At 44.0% G+C, this 20,103-nt stretch overlaps 1 protein-coding gene across 2 annotated transcripts; it reads right to left on the minus strand.

The window, feature by feature from the left end:
• Positions 1 to 834: 834 nt before the first annotated feature.
• Positions 835 to 16,272, minus strand: LOC142208894 (germ cell-specific gene 1-like protein). 2 transcript variants are annotated; one of them, XM_075277733.1, is made up of 6 exons: positions 16,147 to 16,272; positions 9,390 to 9,838; positions 6,441 to 6,488; positions 3,323 to 3,475; positions 2,879 to 2,990; positions 835 to 1,459 (listed from the first exon to the last, which is right to left on the minus strand). In XM_075277733.1, the coding sequence occupies exons 2-6, from the start codon at positions 9,712 to 9,714 to the stop codon at positions 1,129 to 1,131; spliced, it is 969 nt and encodes a 322-aa protein (XP_075133834.1). In that variant the 5' UTR covers positions 9,715 to 9,838; positions 16,147 to 16,272; the 3' UTR covers positions 835 to 1,128. The 2 variants fall into 2 exon arrangements, with proteins under 2 accessions (XP_075133834.1, XP_075133832.1); XM_075277731.1 differs by lacking the exon at positions 16,147 to 16,272 and having other exon boundaries at positions 9,390 to 9,874.
• Between the last annotated feature and the right edge of the window lie 3,831 nt (positions 16,273 to 20,103).

The raw sequence follows: 20,103 nt of genomic DNA on the forward strand, positions 1-20,103 counted from the left end.
TGCCTTCACAGGTCCTATAAGACATGCCGGAAAATGAACTCAGGAGCAGCCTACAGCAGGGGTAGACAACCTTCGGCACTCCAGCTGTTGTAAAACTACAATTCCCATCATACATACTTGCTCTGCTGTTCTTGGAATTTCAATGGAATAGAATGGAGCATGTTGGGAGTTGTAGTTTCACAGCAGGTGGAGTGCCGAAGGTTGCTGACCCCTGGCCTAGAGTATATCTTGGTGCTCTATGGACTCTTCCCTGGGACCACAACATTGGGATTGGCCAAGAATACTGGCACTTATGAACCACATTAAGGATGTTTGGTGGCTTGTAAGGAAAGACCTGGCCATGAGCTGGGAGATGATGTCTTTGTAGGACTGCCACCGTTTGCTCAGGCCCGGTTCAGATCTGCGTTTGGATGCGGATAGGGGAATGGAATGGCCTAAATGCAGATGTGAACCAGGCCTCAGAGACAATTCCATCATGGACAATCTGGACGTGTCTTTCTTCTTGCTTCTGTCTTTCAGTAAAGCTTTGGGACCCGGGATTCTACTCCCTTTCCCCCAACCCTTACCACTTGCCTGATGTATGGAGCATTATTGCAATCTTGTTGCATAGTATAATGTAGGATCTGTGTCTTTATTGTATATTGTGCTTCTGTGCTTGCAATATTTATTGTAACGTGTTCCAGCCTGGGTTGTGTTATATCGCTACTGGTTATGTTTACTAAAGCTACTTTCTCGGGGGGGAATCACTTCTGACAGCGCATTACGGAATGGGAATGCAACGATGACCCCAAAGAAAACCAATGTGGGGCAATGGGGCAGATATCCTCTAGATACATATAGTCACACTCCACCATGTTAAAATGCAAAGGTAAGTTTTTAATGATATTTTACATGACCTTTCCTATGCTATACCCGGTATTGATCTATTTTGTGTTCCAGCTCGGAATAAAATATACTGGCATGGAGACATTTCTATTACATGCCTCTTCAGTGCATTTTGCGTAGATCGACATTAGTTATAGTTATCAATATCACAATACGACTATGTAATTCACTGAGGCAGATAAGCATCGTAGGTTACATTGGACTATGCTTGTATATGTTGTACAACGTCATCTAGCGGTTCTGTCAGCACGGTTCTCCGTCGTCCTCTACTTCTATCCTCCGTTCCTCCTCCTTTGCCGCGCCTGGTAGATCAGTAATGCTGCCAATGTCCACAAAGATCGGGCTGCCAAATCCCTTGTGCCAGTTCAATGGGTCTTCGAGTGAACCGCTAACGGAGAAGATGTACTTCTCCCAGAGGAAGCGCACCATCTCAGAGTCCAGGAAAGGGTTACATTCTCGTACATTCTTCTCAAATATCCTTCTTCTGTACTTAAATTCCAGAATTGTCTTAGTGTAAGTGTTGAGTGTGAGGACGGAGGCTGACATGCATAGTGTGAAGGACAGCCAAGCTAGACTGGGAAGAAAAACAAAAAATATTGCTAAAAATGGATACTTGTGCAAACCCAAGGAGAAAACCTTACCAATCCTCTGTCACTCACCAGTAACCCAACAGCCTCCATCCTTACTACTCCAGTGATGACGTGTGGACCTGACACATGACCATTGCCTCCAATAACTGGTCATGGTGGTGAACGGTCACCATTGAGCCTGTACCCTTCTGCAGTGGTCACTTGTCATCACTGGAGCAGGAATAACCAAGATTGGTGGGGTACGAAGAAAGCATCAGGAAGCAAGACCTCTCAAGAAGGCAACTCCTATTAACTGTGGACCATCCATAGCCAGCTATGTCTTAGCCACGAAGCAAGTATCTAGGCCCTCTCCAAGGACAGATAATTTCCCATACACCTCAGTGAGTTGTCTCCAATCTATTGCAATGCTCTAAAGTAATGAATGGTGTTAACAGAGCAGAAGAGGAGCCCAGGCAAGATGGCCGCCCCATAATCATGTACAGAAAATAGAATAAAAATTACAATTAGAAAATAAAAACAGATTATTATAAATTTCAATAACTTTAAAAAACCCCCAAAAATTATGGCATGTTATTTTACCTAATGTACTAAAGCCACAAAACCCTTGTGCACATTGTTATGACATTTTTATTCCTTGTGGGGAGAGGGGGGGTATGCGGCTGCCTCTGACAGTAACTTATCTTCAGAAATTCAGTATACCCATTTCTTCTTTCCCCAGGCATCATGTGTTGGGATAGGGTCGGCACACCCCCATATGCTAATTGTCTGCTTCTCCCAGCTTTTTAGCAAGGATGTTGGGGTAAGAAATGTGTGAAAATTTTAAGAAAGGTGTTTTATTTTATAGTGTGAATTTATGGAGAAGTTAGAGAAGACTCAGCCAGGTATTATAGATAAATGTCTATCAGTAGACCCGAGCATAGGGCGACCAGAGCTAGAATATTACCCCAGCCCTGCAGATAGATAGGTTAGGGTTACCAGAACCAGCATATCACCCCAGCCCTACAAATAGATAGGTTAGAGTCACCAGAACCAGTATATCACCCCAGCCCGGCAGATAGATAGATAGTTTAAGGTGACCATAGTCAGGATATCACCCCAGTGCCACAGATAGATAGGTTAGAGTCACATGAATCAAAGAGTGGTTTCCCCTTGAGAATTGGTTTACCCATTGCTGGGATATCACTGTTTTTGTCAATATACCATTAAGCTTTTTGGAGCAATGTGGGCATTGTCATTGCTCAAAATAGCTCATTTACACATGGACAAAAACAGTGGCAGCGGAAAAAGCAATTCACAAAGGGGAAACATTGTATGATTGATGTGACTGTAACCTATGTATCTGAAGAGCTCACAGTATATTGTGATTTTATAGTCTAGAAACCATTTTCCTAGTGCCAACTCACCCAAAAGACCAACCGTAATACCATGTCTGTGGTCTCCAGTCTTTAGGTCCCAGGTTTACAGTCACCTGAAATACCGTCATGTACATCATATGGGCTACCATGCCAAGAAGTCCTAGGAAATATAGAATCGGCATGAATATCGTATGGCAAAGACAACCATATATAGAGAAAGGTATGGTCAATCCATTAGAGTCATGGCCTCTATGACAGCTCCATGTCAGATCAAACCGATACCCATAAATCCTGATGGACTCCATTGTCTTAAATAGAATCTGTCATGGCCAACCAAAAGGCTACCAATATGGATTGAGACATACAAATGCAGCAGAGTTAACCCGAACTTTTGCAATTGGATAAACTGCTGCAGTGCGATATCTTATTAAAGACAATGAAACGTCATTGGAATAATACTTTTTAATATAATATATATGTAATATCACCTACCTGACAACACTGTAATAATAGCAGCAAACGCATTGATTTTCAAGCCATCGATGAAGTTACTGGAAGTGAACAATTCCAAGCACATAAGCAGAAAGCCGAGGCTGAGCAATATAATGTAGAGAAACTCCGAGATCACCGACAACCAGAGGACACCTGGAATAGACAGAGAGAAGGCTCACAAAATGGAAGCAGTATACATGGCACCATCAGGAAGCTTCTATTCAGCCCCGGGCTGGCCTGAAACTGGCCTCAAATCTATAGCTCTCTATGTAGAATTTGGTGTGTGGCTGTGCATGATAATAAGTATTTGGTGGAATGGGGGGACGATACAATGCATTAGCCCGTTTTCTGATTTTGCTTGATTTTCATATTTATTGCACTTAAAGGGTACTTTTTTTGCACTTAAAGGGCACTTTTAAAGGTGAATTTAAAAAGCAAACGTTTGACTTCTCAAATCGAGATGTGATAAGTTTTGATTGATGGCAGATCCATAACTATCGCTAAAACAAAGAGGAAATAGAGATGTAGCTGAGCGCCAGGTCTCGTTCATGAACTTTCAGGGCGCAACACTTCTGCCCCGGGTTAGTGTTGTGGTCTGAGATACTGGGCCTACACCATCAAACCTTCTGACATGAAACGTAAAACGTCAGCTCTTGATGCCTGAACACCCGGCAACTGAATGGATCAGCTCTTCGGGGCTGCATTGGATCCGAGTACTATACAGTGTACAAAGCCGGAAGCAGGCATCGATATAGTACAGGTGTGTTGGATATAACATACAGCCTATCATATGTACTTAGATGCGTAGAACATTGGACGTCCATTATAGTCACTCATATTACAGGCCAACTATATAAACTCAGGCCTTGTTAAATTTCCTTCAGTACAAGGCCGATCATGGCTGCACCTTACAATACATCTATGTGTATGAACAGTCAATGCGGGAATTAACCAAATCTGGTTGATATTTGGGTTCAATATCACTAACTTTTTTTGTTAAATGTAGATTGTGAACCCCACATAGGGCTCACAATGTACATTTTTTTCCCCATCAGTATGTCTTTGTTGGAACATGGGATGGAAATCCATGCAAACACGTGGAGAACATACAAACTCCTTGCAGATGGTTTTTTGCCCCTGGTGGGATTTGAGCACCAGGACTCCAGCGCTGCAGTGCTAACCACTGAGCCACCGTGTGGCCCCTAATATCACTAACTTGTAGCTTTAATAGATAAAATCAGTATTTTACATTTGGTCACAATCTTGCTGTCATGTATTCAAATTTGTTTGAAGATACAAGACAACTGTTTTGGCAGAAACTGAAGAAATCAGAAAGGAATCATACATGACTCCGCATAATCATCCAGACAGTGATATCTTCGAAGCTTCACTGCTACATGGATCCTCCGAGTGATATTTATTAGGAATGCTTCTCATAAAACTGTATTGTAGCGTGTGGCATGGCGCCCCCTCTGGTATACAATGTCCACCTTCAGGGGCGGATCCAGGGCCAGGCGAGCCGGGCAACCGCCCAGGGCCCCGTGCTCAGCGGGGCCCCGCGGCGCGGCCAGAACTTAACAAAATGGTCCCGGTCGGCATGTCCCGATTCCAACTGAGCTTAGCGTTAAAGCAGGAGCTGACAGCTCCTGCTTTAAACGCCTATGTATTCAGCTCATTGGCGGTAGGACGCCGATGAGCTGAATACATAGGCGTTTAAAGCAGGAGCTGTGACAGCTCAGCTCCTGCTTTAACGCTGAGCTCCGGCATTTGTAGCCGCGATGTGATGACATCACATCGCGCCTACAATATGTGTATGAGAGAGAGAGAGGAGAGAGCTGCGGGGGAACGAGAAATGGTGAGTGTGTGTGTGTGTGTGTGAGAGAACGTGAGAACGGCATGGCACTGGGGCAGATGGAGGGGGAGAACGGCATGACACTGGGGCAGATGGAGGGGGGTGAACGGCATGGCACTGGGACAGATAGAGGGGGGAGAACGGCATGGCACTGGGACAGATAGAGGGGGAGAGAACAGCTTGACACTGGGGCAGATGGAGGGGGGAGAATGGCATGACACTGGGGCAGATGGAGGGGGGAGAACGGCATGGCACTGGGACAGATAGAGGGGGAGAGAACAGCATGACACTGGGGCAGATGGAGGGGGGAGAATGGCATGACACTGGGGCAGATAGAGGGGGAGAGAACAGCATGACACTGGGACAGATGGAGGGGGGAGAACGGCATGACACTGGGGCAGATGGAGGGGGGAGAATGGCATGACACTGGGGCAGATGGAGGGGGGAGAACAGCATGACACTGGGGCAGATTGAGGGGGGAGAATGGCATGACACTGGGGCAGATGGAGGGGAGAGAATGGCATGACACTGGGGCAGATGGAGGGGAGAGAACGGCATGACACTGGGGCAGATGGAGGGGGAGAACGGCATGACACTGGGGCAGATGGAGGGGGGAAATGAAACTGTGGGCAGATAAAGGGGGAGAATGGCATGAAACTGGGGACAGAGATAGAGGGGGGGACATGAAACTAGGGGTAGATGAAGGGTGTATATGAAAATGGGGGAGAGATGGAGGGGGGGGACATATAATTTACGGGTGACTGTAGGAGGATTATACTGTGTGGAATCACATGAAAATTGAATGAGAATGGGTGGAGTCAACATAAAAGTGGGCGGGGCCTAATTTGCTGCGGCGCGCTGTGCGCGCTGCATGTTTTGTTCCCTCTTTCTAGTCTTCAACAGTTGGGAAGTACAGGTTAGAAGTGCGAGACCCCCCAGTAAGTAGGGCCCCACCAAAGTCAATTGCCCAGGGCCCCGCAAATGCTGGATCCGCCACTGTCTACCTTCTGTATTGTTCCACTCCGATGTGGGTTTGAGGCATGTGTGGACTTCTGGCCTCTTAAAGAGAGTGTCACCAGAACCTGCAGGGCTTGGGAGATATACTGGTTCTGGTGACACTAACCTATCTATCTGCATCCCTGGGGTGATATGCTGGTTCTGGTGACACTAACCTATCTATCTGCAGGGCTGGGGTGGTATATTGGGTTCTGTATCACATACAGGTACACACATACTACACTATTATACCATGTCACATATAGATACCTTTTTCAGATTCTGGAGATAACTCGATAAAGCTGCGGCACGCTTCCTCTGAAAACAAATATATAACAAAAATGAAACGTGGTGACAACCTATTCATTTCTCTGAATGCAAGGCAGAAGTAAGGCTCAGTTCACATCTGCTCCGGCATTTCTGGAGGACTTTTTTCTCTGCCACTTTACATCCCAGATCCGGCAGTCCCCACTATGATCAAAGTGTGTAACCTCTGTGTCAGCGGTCCGGCTCTCTGTCATTTGCGTCCCCTGGCGGACCTGAACAATGGAGACCGCAGTGCAGATGTTAATTTACCCTAAAGCTATGTTCACACTATCATCAGAGACTCAGTTCACAGCCTGTGTTGACAATTTCATCTGATTTGACGGAATTAAAGGGCTTGTCCAGTTTCCGCAAATAAATATTATTGTTCACATAATGAGAAGTTCTACAATTTTCCAATACACTTTCTGGATCAATTTCTCCTGGTTTTCTAGATCTCTGCTTGCTGTCATTCATTCTAATTACTCCGAGTGGATACAAATCAGTGCATGGTCATGTGATCTACAGTCCAGAGTCATGTGATGGAGAGTCCATGGTCATGTGATCTATAGCCCATGGTCATGTGATGTACAGTCTATGGTCATGTAATCTACAGTCCATGGTCATGTGATGGAGAGTCCATAGTCATGTGATCTACAATCCATGGTCATGTGATGTACAGTCCATGGTCATGTGACGGAGAGTCCATGGTCATGTGATGTACAGTCTATGGTCATGTAATCTACAGTCCATGGTCATGTGATATACAGTCCATGGTCATGTGATGGAGAGTCCATAGTCATGTGATGTACAGTCCATGGTCATGTAATCTACAGTCCATGGTCATGTGATCTACAGTCCATGGTCATGTGATGTACAGTTCATGGTCATGTGATCTACAGTTCGTGGTCATATGACATATAGTCCATGGTCATGTGATTGACACAGGTGCACAGCTCATTACCAGGGAAATGTCTGATTACTGTGCTGTGGTTGTGACTGTAACGAGCTGTGCACCTGTGTGTACATCACATGACCATGAACTGTAGATCACATGACCATGGACTATATATCACATGATCATCGACTGTATATAACATGACCATAGACTGTACATCACATGACCATGGACATTATTCCTTGGAATTAAACTAAAAATGACAGCAAGCAGAGATCTAGAAAGCTGTGCGGAATTGATACAGAAAGTATACTGGGAAATTGTACAGCTTTTTATTATACAAACAATAATATGTATTTACTTAAACTACTACATATGTGAATGTTTCTGGCACAGCTGAATTTTCCCTCTAGCCCCCACCATTCTCTGGCATTTACTGCTCTTGGTGCCTGATGTGTTACTTTGTCTCTCTACTGCCAGGTGGGCGGGGTCAGGTAAGGGGGTGTGATTCTGAGCTCCAATCAGAGGCAGCCAGTATCAGAGCTCAGTCACACCCCTTGTCTGCTCCTGCCTAACACCGCCCTCCTAACAGTACAGAGCCTAAACAGCACATCAGGCACCAAAACAGCATTGATTGCTCAGGAATGGTGGGGGCTAGAGAGAAAATTCCAACTGTGCCAGAATCAGTGGAGTGGCCGCTCTTAAATCATATAATTAGATGGACTAGTTGGAGGTGGTGTGAGGTTCTCTTTAATAATCCAGCGTGCAGCTATTCTTCCCATCACAATGAAGGACATCATGATAACAGATCCTTATCAGTCAGTGGTCTCCATCTGGTGCTGTTGGTGAATGTCATGTGCTTGTGCATGGACTGTAATATTCCATTCGAACAGAAGCCTTGATAGTAGTGTGAACATAGTCATAACCTAGCAGCTCATGTAATTGGAACATCATTTAAAGCCTACTATATATGTTTAACGAAAAGGAACTCCCTTACTGACACTTCCCAGGTCTCCCAACTCAGTCGCCCCTACTCCACTGACGATAAGCCGACACAACATGTGACTATCATTGCCATACACTGGCTCTAGTGGTCATTTATATACACTACTGAGTAGGGTTGAGCGATCAGGTTTGGAACAGATCGGATCCCGATCAGCGATCAAGCAAATTTCACGATCGGTATCTGCTGGAAAATTATAGGAAATTGGATTTTGAAATCTCAAGATCGGCTCAACCCTAAAAGTGACTTTTCCTATAAAGAAGCATTGACTAGGGTTGAGTGATCGGGATCGAGAAAGATCGGATCCCGATCGGTGAGCGAGCAAATTTCATGATCAGGATCGTGATCGGCTGGAAAATGATCGGAAATCGGATTTTAAAATCGATCCTGAAATCTCAAGATCGGCTCAACCCTACTACTGAGGTCTCCAATATGGCCAGAGATGGGCTGCAGCAGGAAGGACAGAGACCCGATAGGAAAGTGGGGAAGTGTGGACATTGGAGCAAGAGGGAAGTAGTACAATGAGCATTGCTCTTTTTATAGGTGCTAGGTCTAAGATGCACCCAAACATGTCTTACTCCTTATTTACCAAGTGTTGTAGACATTTAGGGCTTATGATGGGCTCTATTATTGTAAAAATAGACATAGATAGTGGCATCTGAATAGACCCATTGAAACTCTAGGGGTCTATAATGGCCACGCATGTCTATTAGTCACTGCCATGTGAATAATGGTTGTCGGCAAAAAGGGTGTGCGGCTTATCAGAAAGTGGGCATGGTCTAGGGTTCCACAATATAAAGCTTTTTGTCTTAATGTAATCTTAGCCAGTGGCTAACCCGCTGAGATATTCAGTAACCCCCTTGTAGCAATGGCAAAAACCAGGTGACTCCTTTTTGGTGCCGGTTTGTTCCTTGTGGGTTGATACCTTATCCCAGATCTGTATCCTGGTGAGCAGACCATTTGTGGTCACCTACAGCATGTATCTACATCTACCGACACCCTTCGACTTACTTACCTCCTTGGTGTTTTTCACAGGAGAACCAGAAGCCGGTGTGAAAATACTTGAAGGCATATTTCTCATCCCCGGTCTCCCAGTTATAGTGAACCACATTCTGGTCCAGGGTGCCATTGATGTCCGTGAGGTCGCTGTTGGTGGCGGTGCTGTTCAGACTTAGCACTTGGCAGTTCTTACTTTTCACCGCTGACAGACACGGGGGCTTCACCACTTTGTGGGTTCCTTCACACCAGTAGCTTGTAAAGAAAGCGGCCACGGAGAAGCTCAAAGCCATTAGGTTGAGGACCACGGAGAGGAGCGACCTGTTCTTCCTGCTTAATTCCATACTGGGTACAGGAGCTACACATCCATGACCGGTCACATCTAATATCCCCTTGACTTTGACGCCATTTCTTCATACGTGTTTGCGGGGAATGTATCTTTCTTGCGAGCCATGACCAATTGATAGGCTAAGAAAATTTTGGTTCTTAAGTGTTCCTTCTCCGGTCTTTATTACATATGTACATATAAGCTTTACTGTCCATTCACTATCAAGGGTGCGGAGGATCGGTCAAGGCTTTCATCATACATTTTTAAGGATTGTTTTTGACCGGTCTTGGTGCTTTCTGAAACAGACACATACATGGAGAAAGTAATAAACTATTTCTCTTATTATTTTTCTAGATAATGTACAATAACCTAAAGAACAGTACAGGTCATGGTTTAAAGGGGGTTTCTGGGCTAAAGGACAGGTCATCAATATCAGATCACGGGGATCCAATAACCTCGACCCATAGAGATTAGATATTCTCAGTAGCTGATACACAAAAATGGCACAGAAAGTGGACAGTAGAGATGAGCGCGTAGTATTCGATCGAATACCTCGCTGCCACAGGGATGCGTGTAAGCGGCTGATCACCAAGGGGTTAAGCGCATCAAATATTCACTGTGCTTAACCCCTTGGGGATCGGCCGCTTACATGCATTCCTATGGCAGCGAGGTATTCGATCGAATACTACTCACTCAACACTAGTGGACAGCAACATTCTTGGTGTAGTGGTCAGAACAGGTTACTGCAGATCAGTTCCTATTCACTTGAATGACACCTAAGCTGCAGTGACTACACTGTTTCTTGCTCAATTCTTTATGTATCAGCTCCTGAGAACCGCAGATAAGTGGGGGTGCTGGGTTTTGTCCCCTTTATGGATCTGAACTTGACACCTATCCTTAGGATAGGTCATCAAAAAATTTTGTCTGGAAACCCCTTTAAGAAGACGGCTTGTCATATATCACCAATTCCAAACGCTTCTGATCTCTCTTATCTGTACTTTAGCAAATATTACATTGGTAAGGGTCTGTTAGTTGTGAACCTGAGCACAATGGCCAGGGTACTTATGGAAATTTAGTTTTTATTAAAGAAAGTTTTTAAATGCATGCAACAAAAGAACAAACCAGCAACGGCTCCAAAATAGCAAATGTACATAAGACAGCGGTCTGTGCGGGTTGTACAATACGAGTCCTCAAACTAATATAACTAATTAAAGCGACAACTGATGATAGTCCAAGTAGACCCCAGGGCAAAATAAGGGGGATGGGGGGGAAGGGGGGCCAAAAAGGTCAGGGAGCATAAAACAATGGAAAAACATAAATAGAAAACAAATTTGGCTAATCGAAATCAGTGACCATCTGATATCAGAGAATACCGCATGCTCAGAGCAAGATGGTGCATTGCTAATAAGTGTGGTAAGGAGGGCGGTGTACAGATAAATACGCAAACGTACGCGGTCCATGGAGGGAAAAGAACAGGGACAATAGTAGTAGTAGCATGAGCCAGCTTGTGGAGCGCACCACTGGGATGCACTAGGAGGAGAGAGTGAGGACTGGGCAGGGGGATCTCTCCTCTACTCCGTAAAGGAAAACTAGAGGGCACACCTGGAGCGAAAGCTGGAGAAAGTGTGGTATTTGGTGGCCAGCGTCCACGCCAGGGTGAAAGCCAGGTCCACATGACGAGTAAGCTCACTGATTGTCAAGCAAGGAGTAAACTTCCACTGCCTCACTATCATAGATCTAGCTGCTAGCAGGATTTGGCCCAACACCACATGCATGCCTGTAGGAAAATACCCAGAGTCCAAAAAGCAGAGCGCCAACCCCGGGGAGGGAGAAATAGAGAGACCAGCTACAGAGGACATAAAATGCAAAACAGCGGTCCAAAAGGTACGGACCAGGGGACATTCCCACCACATATGTAGGAGGGTTCCTTCGCAACTGCATCCCCTCCAGCAGAGTTTCCAGAAGGAAGCATCAATATGCGCTAACTGTCTAGGAGATCTATACCAGTGTAATAGGATCTTCTGAGCCGTCTCCCAGTGTGCCGCACCCTTCGACACCCGTTTAATAATAATAATAAAAAAATGTTGTTTATATAGCGCCAACATATTCCGCAGCGCTGTACAATTTGTAGGGTTCAAATACAGACAGATACATAACAAAGAACGTCATTTCACACAATGGGACTGAGGGCCCTGCTCGCAAGAGCTTACAATCTATGAAGTAGAAGGGGTGACACAAGAGGTAGCAGGGGCGGCATTGCTTATACAGAGGTCAGACACTTTTGTAATAGAGTTGACTGTCATTACACAAACATAAAACTTTATGATCCGTCACCAGTCGTGTCCTGTAACATGTGGATGGAGCTTGGACATATAAAGTTAGCCTGAAATAGCATCATATCATGTGGGGAAATGTGGGAGCAGGGACAGAGGAGGGTTAAGGGTTTATGTTAGACATTGTGATAAGCCTGTCTGATAAGATGTGTCTTTAGTTTGCGCTTGAAGCTGTAGAAATTGGGAGTTAATCTGATTGTCCGGGGTAGAGCATTCCAGAGAAGTGGTGCAGCTCGGGAGAAGTCTTGTATACGAGCGTGGGAGGTTCTGATAATAGAGGAGGTAAGTGTTAGGTCATTGAGTGAGCGGAGAACACGGGTTGGGCGGTAGACAGAGATGAGGGAGGAAATAACTGGGATAACTGTATATTTTATTCTATAATGAATAGGCAGCCAATGTAGCGACTGGCACAGACCGGAGGCATCGCTGTAGCATCTAGACTGATAGATGAGCCTGGCCGCTGCATTCAGAATGGATTGTAGAGGGGAGAGTTTAGTGAGGGGAAGGCCGATTAGTAAACCCACAGGCCTTGTACCATTCAGGCAGAGAGATGAATTTAGCAAGGTCCGCTTCCCAACTCGTGAGGCATAGAGGTTTGACTCGCTCAGAGGGGGTAGAGAGAAAAAAGTAAAAAGTTGAAATGCCGCCCTTAGAAGGAGCAGCCTGTCTCCACAGCCTCCGTGCCAGCCTGGGAAAAATGAGTCACCGTGAGTTTGAAGGAGGTGCCTAAGTTGCAAGTACTTAAAAAGATCCTCGTGAGGAAGGTCATATTCCTCTCGCAACGCAGAGAAGGATTTAAAGCAGTCATATAAATAGGAGATTTTACGAAGTCCCTTCGCTAGGGAGCTCGGATCTTCTAGGGAGGTATGCAACAAGAAATATCGCCACGCCCATATGGACGCCTTTATGCTCAGCAGTGGGACCTGACTAAGGTGCGGGCCAATATCCTTAGGACTCAAGAGACTCATAAGGGGAGCATCCAACACATTCTCCTGAACAATGGCCAGGGTACTTAGTAAGACTGAGTTCAGATCTGGATTGGAAGCTCCGTGTGGAGCTTAGTGGGGTCCATCATCCACTGCTGGTGTCCGACATGTCACAAACTCAGATCACCAGGGGAGTAACTTGAGGGGGGTGCAGAGGGTGCGCTCGCTATGGGGCCCAGGAGCCTTAAGGGGCCAATAAGCTCTGGTATCAGGTTTGAGATTGCAACTTCCATCTGATCCATAAGCCAAGGAGACCCACAGATTGCCCTAACCACACTAAAGTGGATTAAACTCCTTAGCACCCGTAACCATCACTATCAAGAATTCACTGTAGGGATGAGGTCGGGGGCCCCGGACAAAAGATTGCACTGGGCCCTCAAGACTTTAGTTACGCCTCTGCAGATTGCTGTCAATGTGGCAACAGGAGACAAAATGGCCATAAACCTTCAATAGCTCTCAGACTGAACCCTTGTTTGGCCAGCAGCTACCCCTCCTGACCCCCTATAGACTTACTTGTGTGATTCAGCCAAACATATATGTGTTCTTAATGGGGAGGAGCAAACTACTGCCAGACACCCCGGTGGAGGCTTATCGCCAAAGAGATGTTAAAATTCAACATGTGCAAAATTTGTGCACCCTGATATCATCTGTCAGGCACCCCCATATCCATTAGGACTCATTCACCTCTGTCATTCTGTCTGATCTTTTGGACCATTGCAGGACCAGAAGAATGGAAAACAATGGGTTGACTATAATGGGGTCCAATAGTATTTTTTCCCTGACTTACAGGACTTTTTTGGATGGGATTTTTGACAGACTCTGCACCAGACGGACACCTGCAGTGGACGTGAAGAAAGCCTTAGATGGTGAGTCACTCCTACTGGTGGACTTAGTATGTATAAGCACAGTCTTAAGCTTTACGGCACGACTTGATGCTTGCTAATGGATGTACCTTTCCCTTTGGCAACTAGATTTTTTAGTGGTTCACAAGTAAATGAACAGTGATGGCGGAAGCAGAGGTCAGTCGTAGACAGTCTTACGCTACCATGCTGCATTTTCTTTACCTTGGGACCAAATGGCTTACCTTCAAACTAAAGAAATATGTGAAGGCAGAGATGCCAATACATACGTGTCTATGGGAGATAATACTACTACATACACTACGTACATCAGCAAATGTCTACACCTAGAGGCCCAGATATTAACCAATAAGTCGACAAAAATTAATAGAACCAAATGGTCCCTGACCGTCTATACACTGACCTCATCGATAGACAATGTTGTTCTATCCTTACCAGGCACCCATGGCAGTAGATCACCATAAATGTTACTTAATAAAGGGTCTTCTCAGTTTAGTCCATTTTCCCACAACCGGTCAGTTTTAGTCAGAACGGTATAGTAGTGCTTCGGCATCATAACTCACTACAATACAGTGAGTTCAATTCATACAGCCAGGAAATACAGCCGGCACATGGACAACTTTTACCACGTGAACGTGGCCTTAGACATTTAGGATGTATTACACATGTCTGATAGAGGTCGCCCCATCTCTGGAGCATTTCACCAGTAGACCAGTGGTAGGATCTACATCCATCAGACACTTATCTCTCCTGTGGATATACTATCAACAGACATAGTCAAGCTGCACCCTGTGGCCATGTTTCCCGCCATCTCCCCTAGTCCTTGCCTGTAGGGTCCAGTCGTCCTTTGAAAACTCTAAACTTTACTGTTTTCTTCCTGCTGCGCTCCTGTACCTGTGATGTATTTAAGGCAGTCTGTCCATGAATAAACCTGATCCAGCAAAAGTTTCCTAGCGTGCAGGTCTTCCCGACTTCGGATTTATTTCTCATATCTGATTCTGTGCCCCCTGCCCTGACCTCAGATAGTAGCTTGTCTACGTTCTTTCCTGATGCCTTGGCGCTACACACTGTTGTCTTTCAACCCACCTGGTTCAGTCATCGCCTACATCGATACTACTCGTATAGGTAGCGACCTGGTGGTTCTTGACAGCAAAGGCCGCACCCTGTGTAGGAGTTAGAGGGTAAAAACCAGGGGATCACTTAGACAACACCCTCAGAATTAGCCCAAAGTCAAGAATTTAGGCGACATAGTGGGTCCACATCTGCTGCACGTTACATCGAATATGCTTTGGTCTGTTTCTGTGGTTGTTCTGTGGTTATGTGTGACCAATGTCCATTCAAGGTGCTCATGACTGTATAGAGGAGAAATGGGGGGCTTGGGACTCTGATTCTGGGGCTTACAACAGTGAGACCCCCAGTGATCACCACACATCATCCACTGTGGGAAGGTTATCTGTATGCACTTGAGAAAGAGCAAGATAGGCTTGAAACGCGTTGTGCAAATAAAGTTTGTTGTTTTACCCGGGCGAGCGCGGTTCTTCTGTTCTCCCCTCGAGTGAGAAGGTCCACCCCCAATATTGTTCCCCAGTGACCAGACACTTATCACCTATCCTGTGAAAAAAATGTATTTTCTGGGATGACCTCTTTAAGAGATGGTGGTTTACCAAGTCTAGTGTGCCCTACTCTCACCACAACAATATAGAGATAGAGGATGGGTCTCTGATGTGCCCCTGGACCATGACACCCCCCTAGTAGTACTGGAGAGGAGAAACCACTCAGTCTTGGTGAATTTCCTAATGTTGCCTTATTGAAATTTTAGAAGAAATGAGCAAAGTGACTGCAATACAAATCCACAATTGAAAAAAAGGAACATCTAAAATTTTATCAGAGTGATCACATAAAAGAAAGTAAAAAACATTTGTAAAAATCTACAAGATACTTGAAGAATGGCATATAAATGTCTTATATATCAGCCCTCCTTGATGCAGATATGTGTTTGTTCTGTATAGTATACAGAGCCAACCATAGCAGATCTGTCTACATCTATGTAAAACAAAAACTTCGCTCGGTTACATTTGATAGAACTTTGGTATCGTAAACTGGACCTTGCAAAACGAAATAAAAAAGAGAGGAATTCTTGAACCCTGGACAATGCATGTAACATAACACAAAGCCACAAGCCAAGGGGAACCATAGAAAAGCAGAATTGCTGATGATTAATAACATACTAAAGAATAAATATCCAACACCTCATTGAAAAGATACTTACACGCCGGGCTCTGGAGAGTCAGATCCATGTAGAAGAAGTGAGAGGGGTCATAGGTAGCCACAGCGCTCCATGGAGGCAACAGATGATCTGAGATGTGAGAGCTACATCATCTGACTAAAGCTGAGCTGGAGGATGATGTCTGCTCCGCACCAGCCGCCAGGCTTTTTATTATGATGTGAGAATGAGTAAAGCTGATTACAATGCCTTATTATCTGCTCGGATAACCCAACATCAGTTTTATGGGAGATTAACAGGATTTTAGAGACATTAGCAGCTATCTGGGTATGGTCTTATCGGTCACAAACAGCTGACTTCATTATAGATCTGGCTAAGATATCCTCAAGCCTGTGGGCTATCAAGATGTAATAGAGTAGATAAGGAGACCTCTACATATTAGACACAGGGCTATCCATCTCATATCTATATCTATCTGTCTATCTATCTATCTATCTCATATCTATCTGTCTATTTATCCATCTATCTATCTATCTCTTTTTGATTTATCTATCTATCTACTTATCTATCTATCTATCTATCTATCTATCTATCTATCTATCTATCTATATTTATCTACTTATCTATCTTTCTATCTACCTACATCTATCTATCTATCTATCTATCTATCTATCTATCTATCTCCTTATCTATCTATCTATCTATCTATCTATCTATCTATCTCCTATCTATCTATCTATCTATCTATCTATCTCCTATCTATCTATCTATCTATCTATCTATCTATCTATCTATCTCCTATCTATCTCATATCTATCTGTCTATTTATCCATCTATCTATCTATCTCTTATTGATTTATCTATCTATCTACTTATCTATCTATCTATCTATCTATCTATCTATCTATCTATCTATCTATATTTATCTACTTATCTATCTTTCTATCTACCTACATCTATCTATCTATCTATCTATCTATCTATCTCCTATCTATCTATCTATCTATCTATCTATCTATCTATCTATCTCCTATCTATCTATCTATCTATCTATCTATCTATCTATCTCCTATCTATCTATCTATCTATCTATCTATCTATCTATCTCCTATCTATCTATCTATCTATCTATCTATCTATCTATCTATCTAAATATCCCTCTAGCTATCTATCATATCTATCATCTATCTGTCTCATATATGTATCATATCATAGCTATCTATCTATGAATCATCCATCACATGATCTGTTATCTATCTATCTATCTATCTATCTATCTATCTATCTCCTATCTATCTATCTATCTATCTATCTATCTATCTATCATCTATCTATCTATCTATCTATCTATCTATCTATCTATCTATCTATCATCTATCTATCCTATCTATCTATCTATCTATCTATCTATCTATCTATCTATCTATCTATCTATCTATCTATCCTATCTATCTCCTATCTATCTATCTATCTATCTATCTATCTATCTATCTATCTATCTATCTCCTATCTATCTATCTATCTATCTATCTATCTATCTATCTATCTCCTATCTATCTATCTATCTATCTATCTATCTATCTATCTATCTCCTATCTATCTATCTATCTATCTATCTATCTATCTATCTCCTATCTATCTATCTATCTATCTATCTATCTATCTATCTTTCTATGTATCATCTATCTATCTATCTATCTATCTATCTATCTATCTATCTCCTATCTATCTATCTATCTATCTATCTATCTATCTATCTATCTGGGATAGCTGTGATTTATTGGCAGGATAAAATACAGTTTTCCTTGCCAGGCTGGTGGGGAACTGCGAAGTGAATGGGTGATGACTGTAGAGAACATATCCTGGCATGGTATAACACTGTGGTCCACATTTATTAAGCAGGTCTTGGCGTAAACGTCCCACTAAAATGTCACATAAGTGATGACTAGGTAGGAGAATTCATGGCAGACATATATTTCATCATTTATTAATGCAGAAGCATGGACCGCCTAATAAATCTCTCCAGCTGCCACCACCACTGAGACCGCTGTACATAATGTCAGCCATAATCTACACTGCTGCTTCCTGCAGAATGCAAAGTTTTATTTATTTTTCTGCAGAACTGAAATGCATGGGGCCATAGCCTGTGTTATGGGGGGACTACAGGGCACGTGCCGCACGTTATGGCGCTTCATGCTGCACCAGTGAAATTGGCACAATCTACAAAAAAGGTCGGCGTCCCCTACTGTATGATGTAGGCTTTGCTTGGTTTTTAGGTTGCTTTTCAGGTTTAGAAGGTGGAGAGAGTCTGACAGTTGAGGTAACAAGTTCCATGGTACAGGGGATGCAAAGGAGAAATATTGGATACATTTGTGTGAGAAGCAGGCAAGAGGAGAGAAAGGTGGTCGCTACTGAGCAAAAAACTTAGGCACCATCCACCAGGGCCCCCCATCACACTTCTGGGAAAGTTTCTGCTTGTCTGAGCCACCTGGATTTAAGCTCTAGACTTGGATGTTGTTTCTTTGCAAGTTTTTGTAGCCTTTCAAGATATGGAATTGTTTTTCATCTCTCTCTCTTTAGTGTTTGGTTTTTCAGTGGGTGTGAATTAAGTTTGCAAGGGCACCTGGGCCTCTGGGTTTAGCAAGGTGTTATAAGGATACGTTTTTTTTTTTTTTAGTTATTATATAGTAGAGCTACAATAGGTCTGTAATTGATCATATATATTGTCTGCTGGGCTTTTGCACTGGTAGGATGCCATTTGATCCTGGTGGCCTATTCAAGGCTACTCATAGTCTCTTCTACACATTCTAATCTTCTGCTATGTTCTTTGGTTTTGTCTGAATTGCTCAGTCACAACCTGCTACAGCAGCTAAGACAATAGTGAAATCTTTCTTGGGTCTGGACTGTCACTATACATATACAGTATCCTATCATTACACTGGCCATTTGTGATGGATTCTGTTGCTTAAATTCTGTCTCCCCAGGCAGTCATGGCCTAAGGAAAAATGTACATTGTGGTGGTCCCTGATACCAGCTCAGTCTTACTCCTGCCAACTTGTCAAGTCAGTCTGTTTCAGGTCTGTTCCAAGTCATTCCTGGCAATCCCTGACTATGCTCCAGATTGATCTTTGATTCCTGATTTGTTTTCCTTGTATCAACCCTTGGCGCCATTCTTACTATGTTACAGTCTTACTACGGTAGTTATATGTGCTATGATCTCCATCCAGAGATATGACCTGGCCTCCTCCTGTTCCTGGTTGCATTCAATGTCTGCTTAAAGGGATCCTATCATTGGAATCCTTTTTTTCAGACTAACATGTAGGATTAGCCTTAAGAAACGCTATTCTTCTGCGCACCGCCATTCGGTAGAAATCCGGGTTTTCTTAGGTATACAAATGAGTTGTCTCGCAGCACTGGGGTTGGTTCCTAGCGTTCAAACAGCACTAGGGGCATCCCCAATGCTGAGAGAGAAATCTCCAGTGCCACCTCCATCTTCTTCTAGAACGCCCTCTCCCTGTGTCTTCTTCTGTCCTGGGCTTCAATCTTCCAGGCCTCGGGCAGAGCGGATTGCGCATGGCCGCAGCCACAAGAAAATGGCCACTTACACAGCTTATTGTGTACTTACTGTGTAAGCGGCCATTTTCTTGTGGCTGCGGGCCTGCGCAGTCAGCTCTGCCCGAGGCCCGATGGCAGAGCCGACTGCGCATGCCTTGAAGTTTGAAACCCATTCCGGAAGAAGAAGGAGGTGTCGCTGGAGATTTCTCTTGCAGCATTGGGGACGCCCCCGATGCTGTTTGAGCGCTGGGGACCGACCCCAGTGCTGCAAGAAAACTCATTTGCATACCATACCGAACGGCGGCGCGGAGAAGATATCTAAAGGTAGGAGAAGAATAGTCTTTCTTAAGGTGATTCCTACGTGATAGTCAGAAAAAAGGGTATCTAATGATAGGATCCCTTTAAGATATTCAATGAGTTTTGTGTTCCTGGTTCCAATTCCTGTAT

Source organism: Leptodactylus fuscus, chromosome 6 (genome assembly GCF_031893055.1).
Source record: "Leptodactylus fuscus isolate aLepFus1 chromosome 6, aLepFus1.hap2, whole genome shotgun sequence".
NCBI lineage: Eukaryota > Metazoa > Chordata > Amphibia > Anura > Leptodactylidae > Leptodactylus > Leptodactylus fuscus.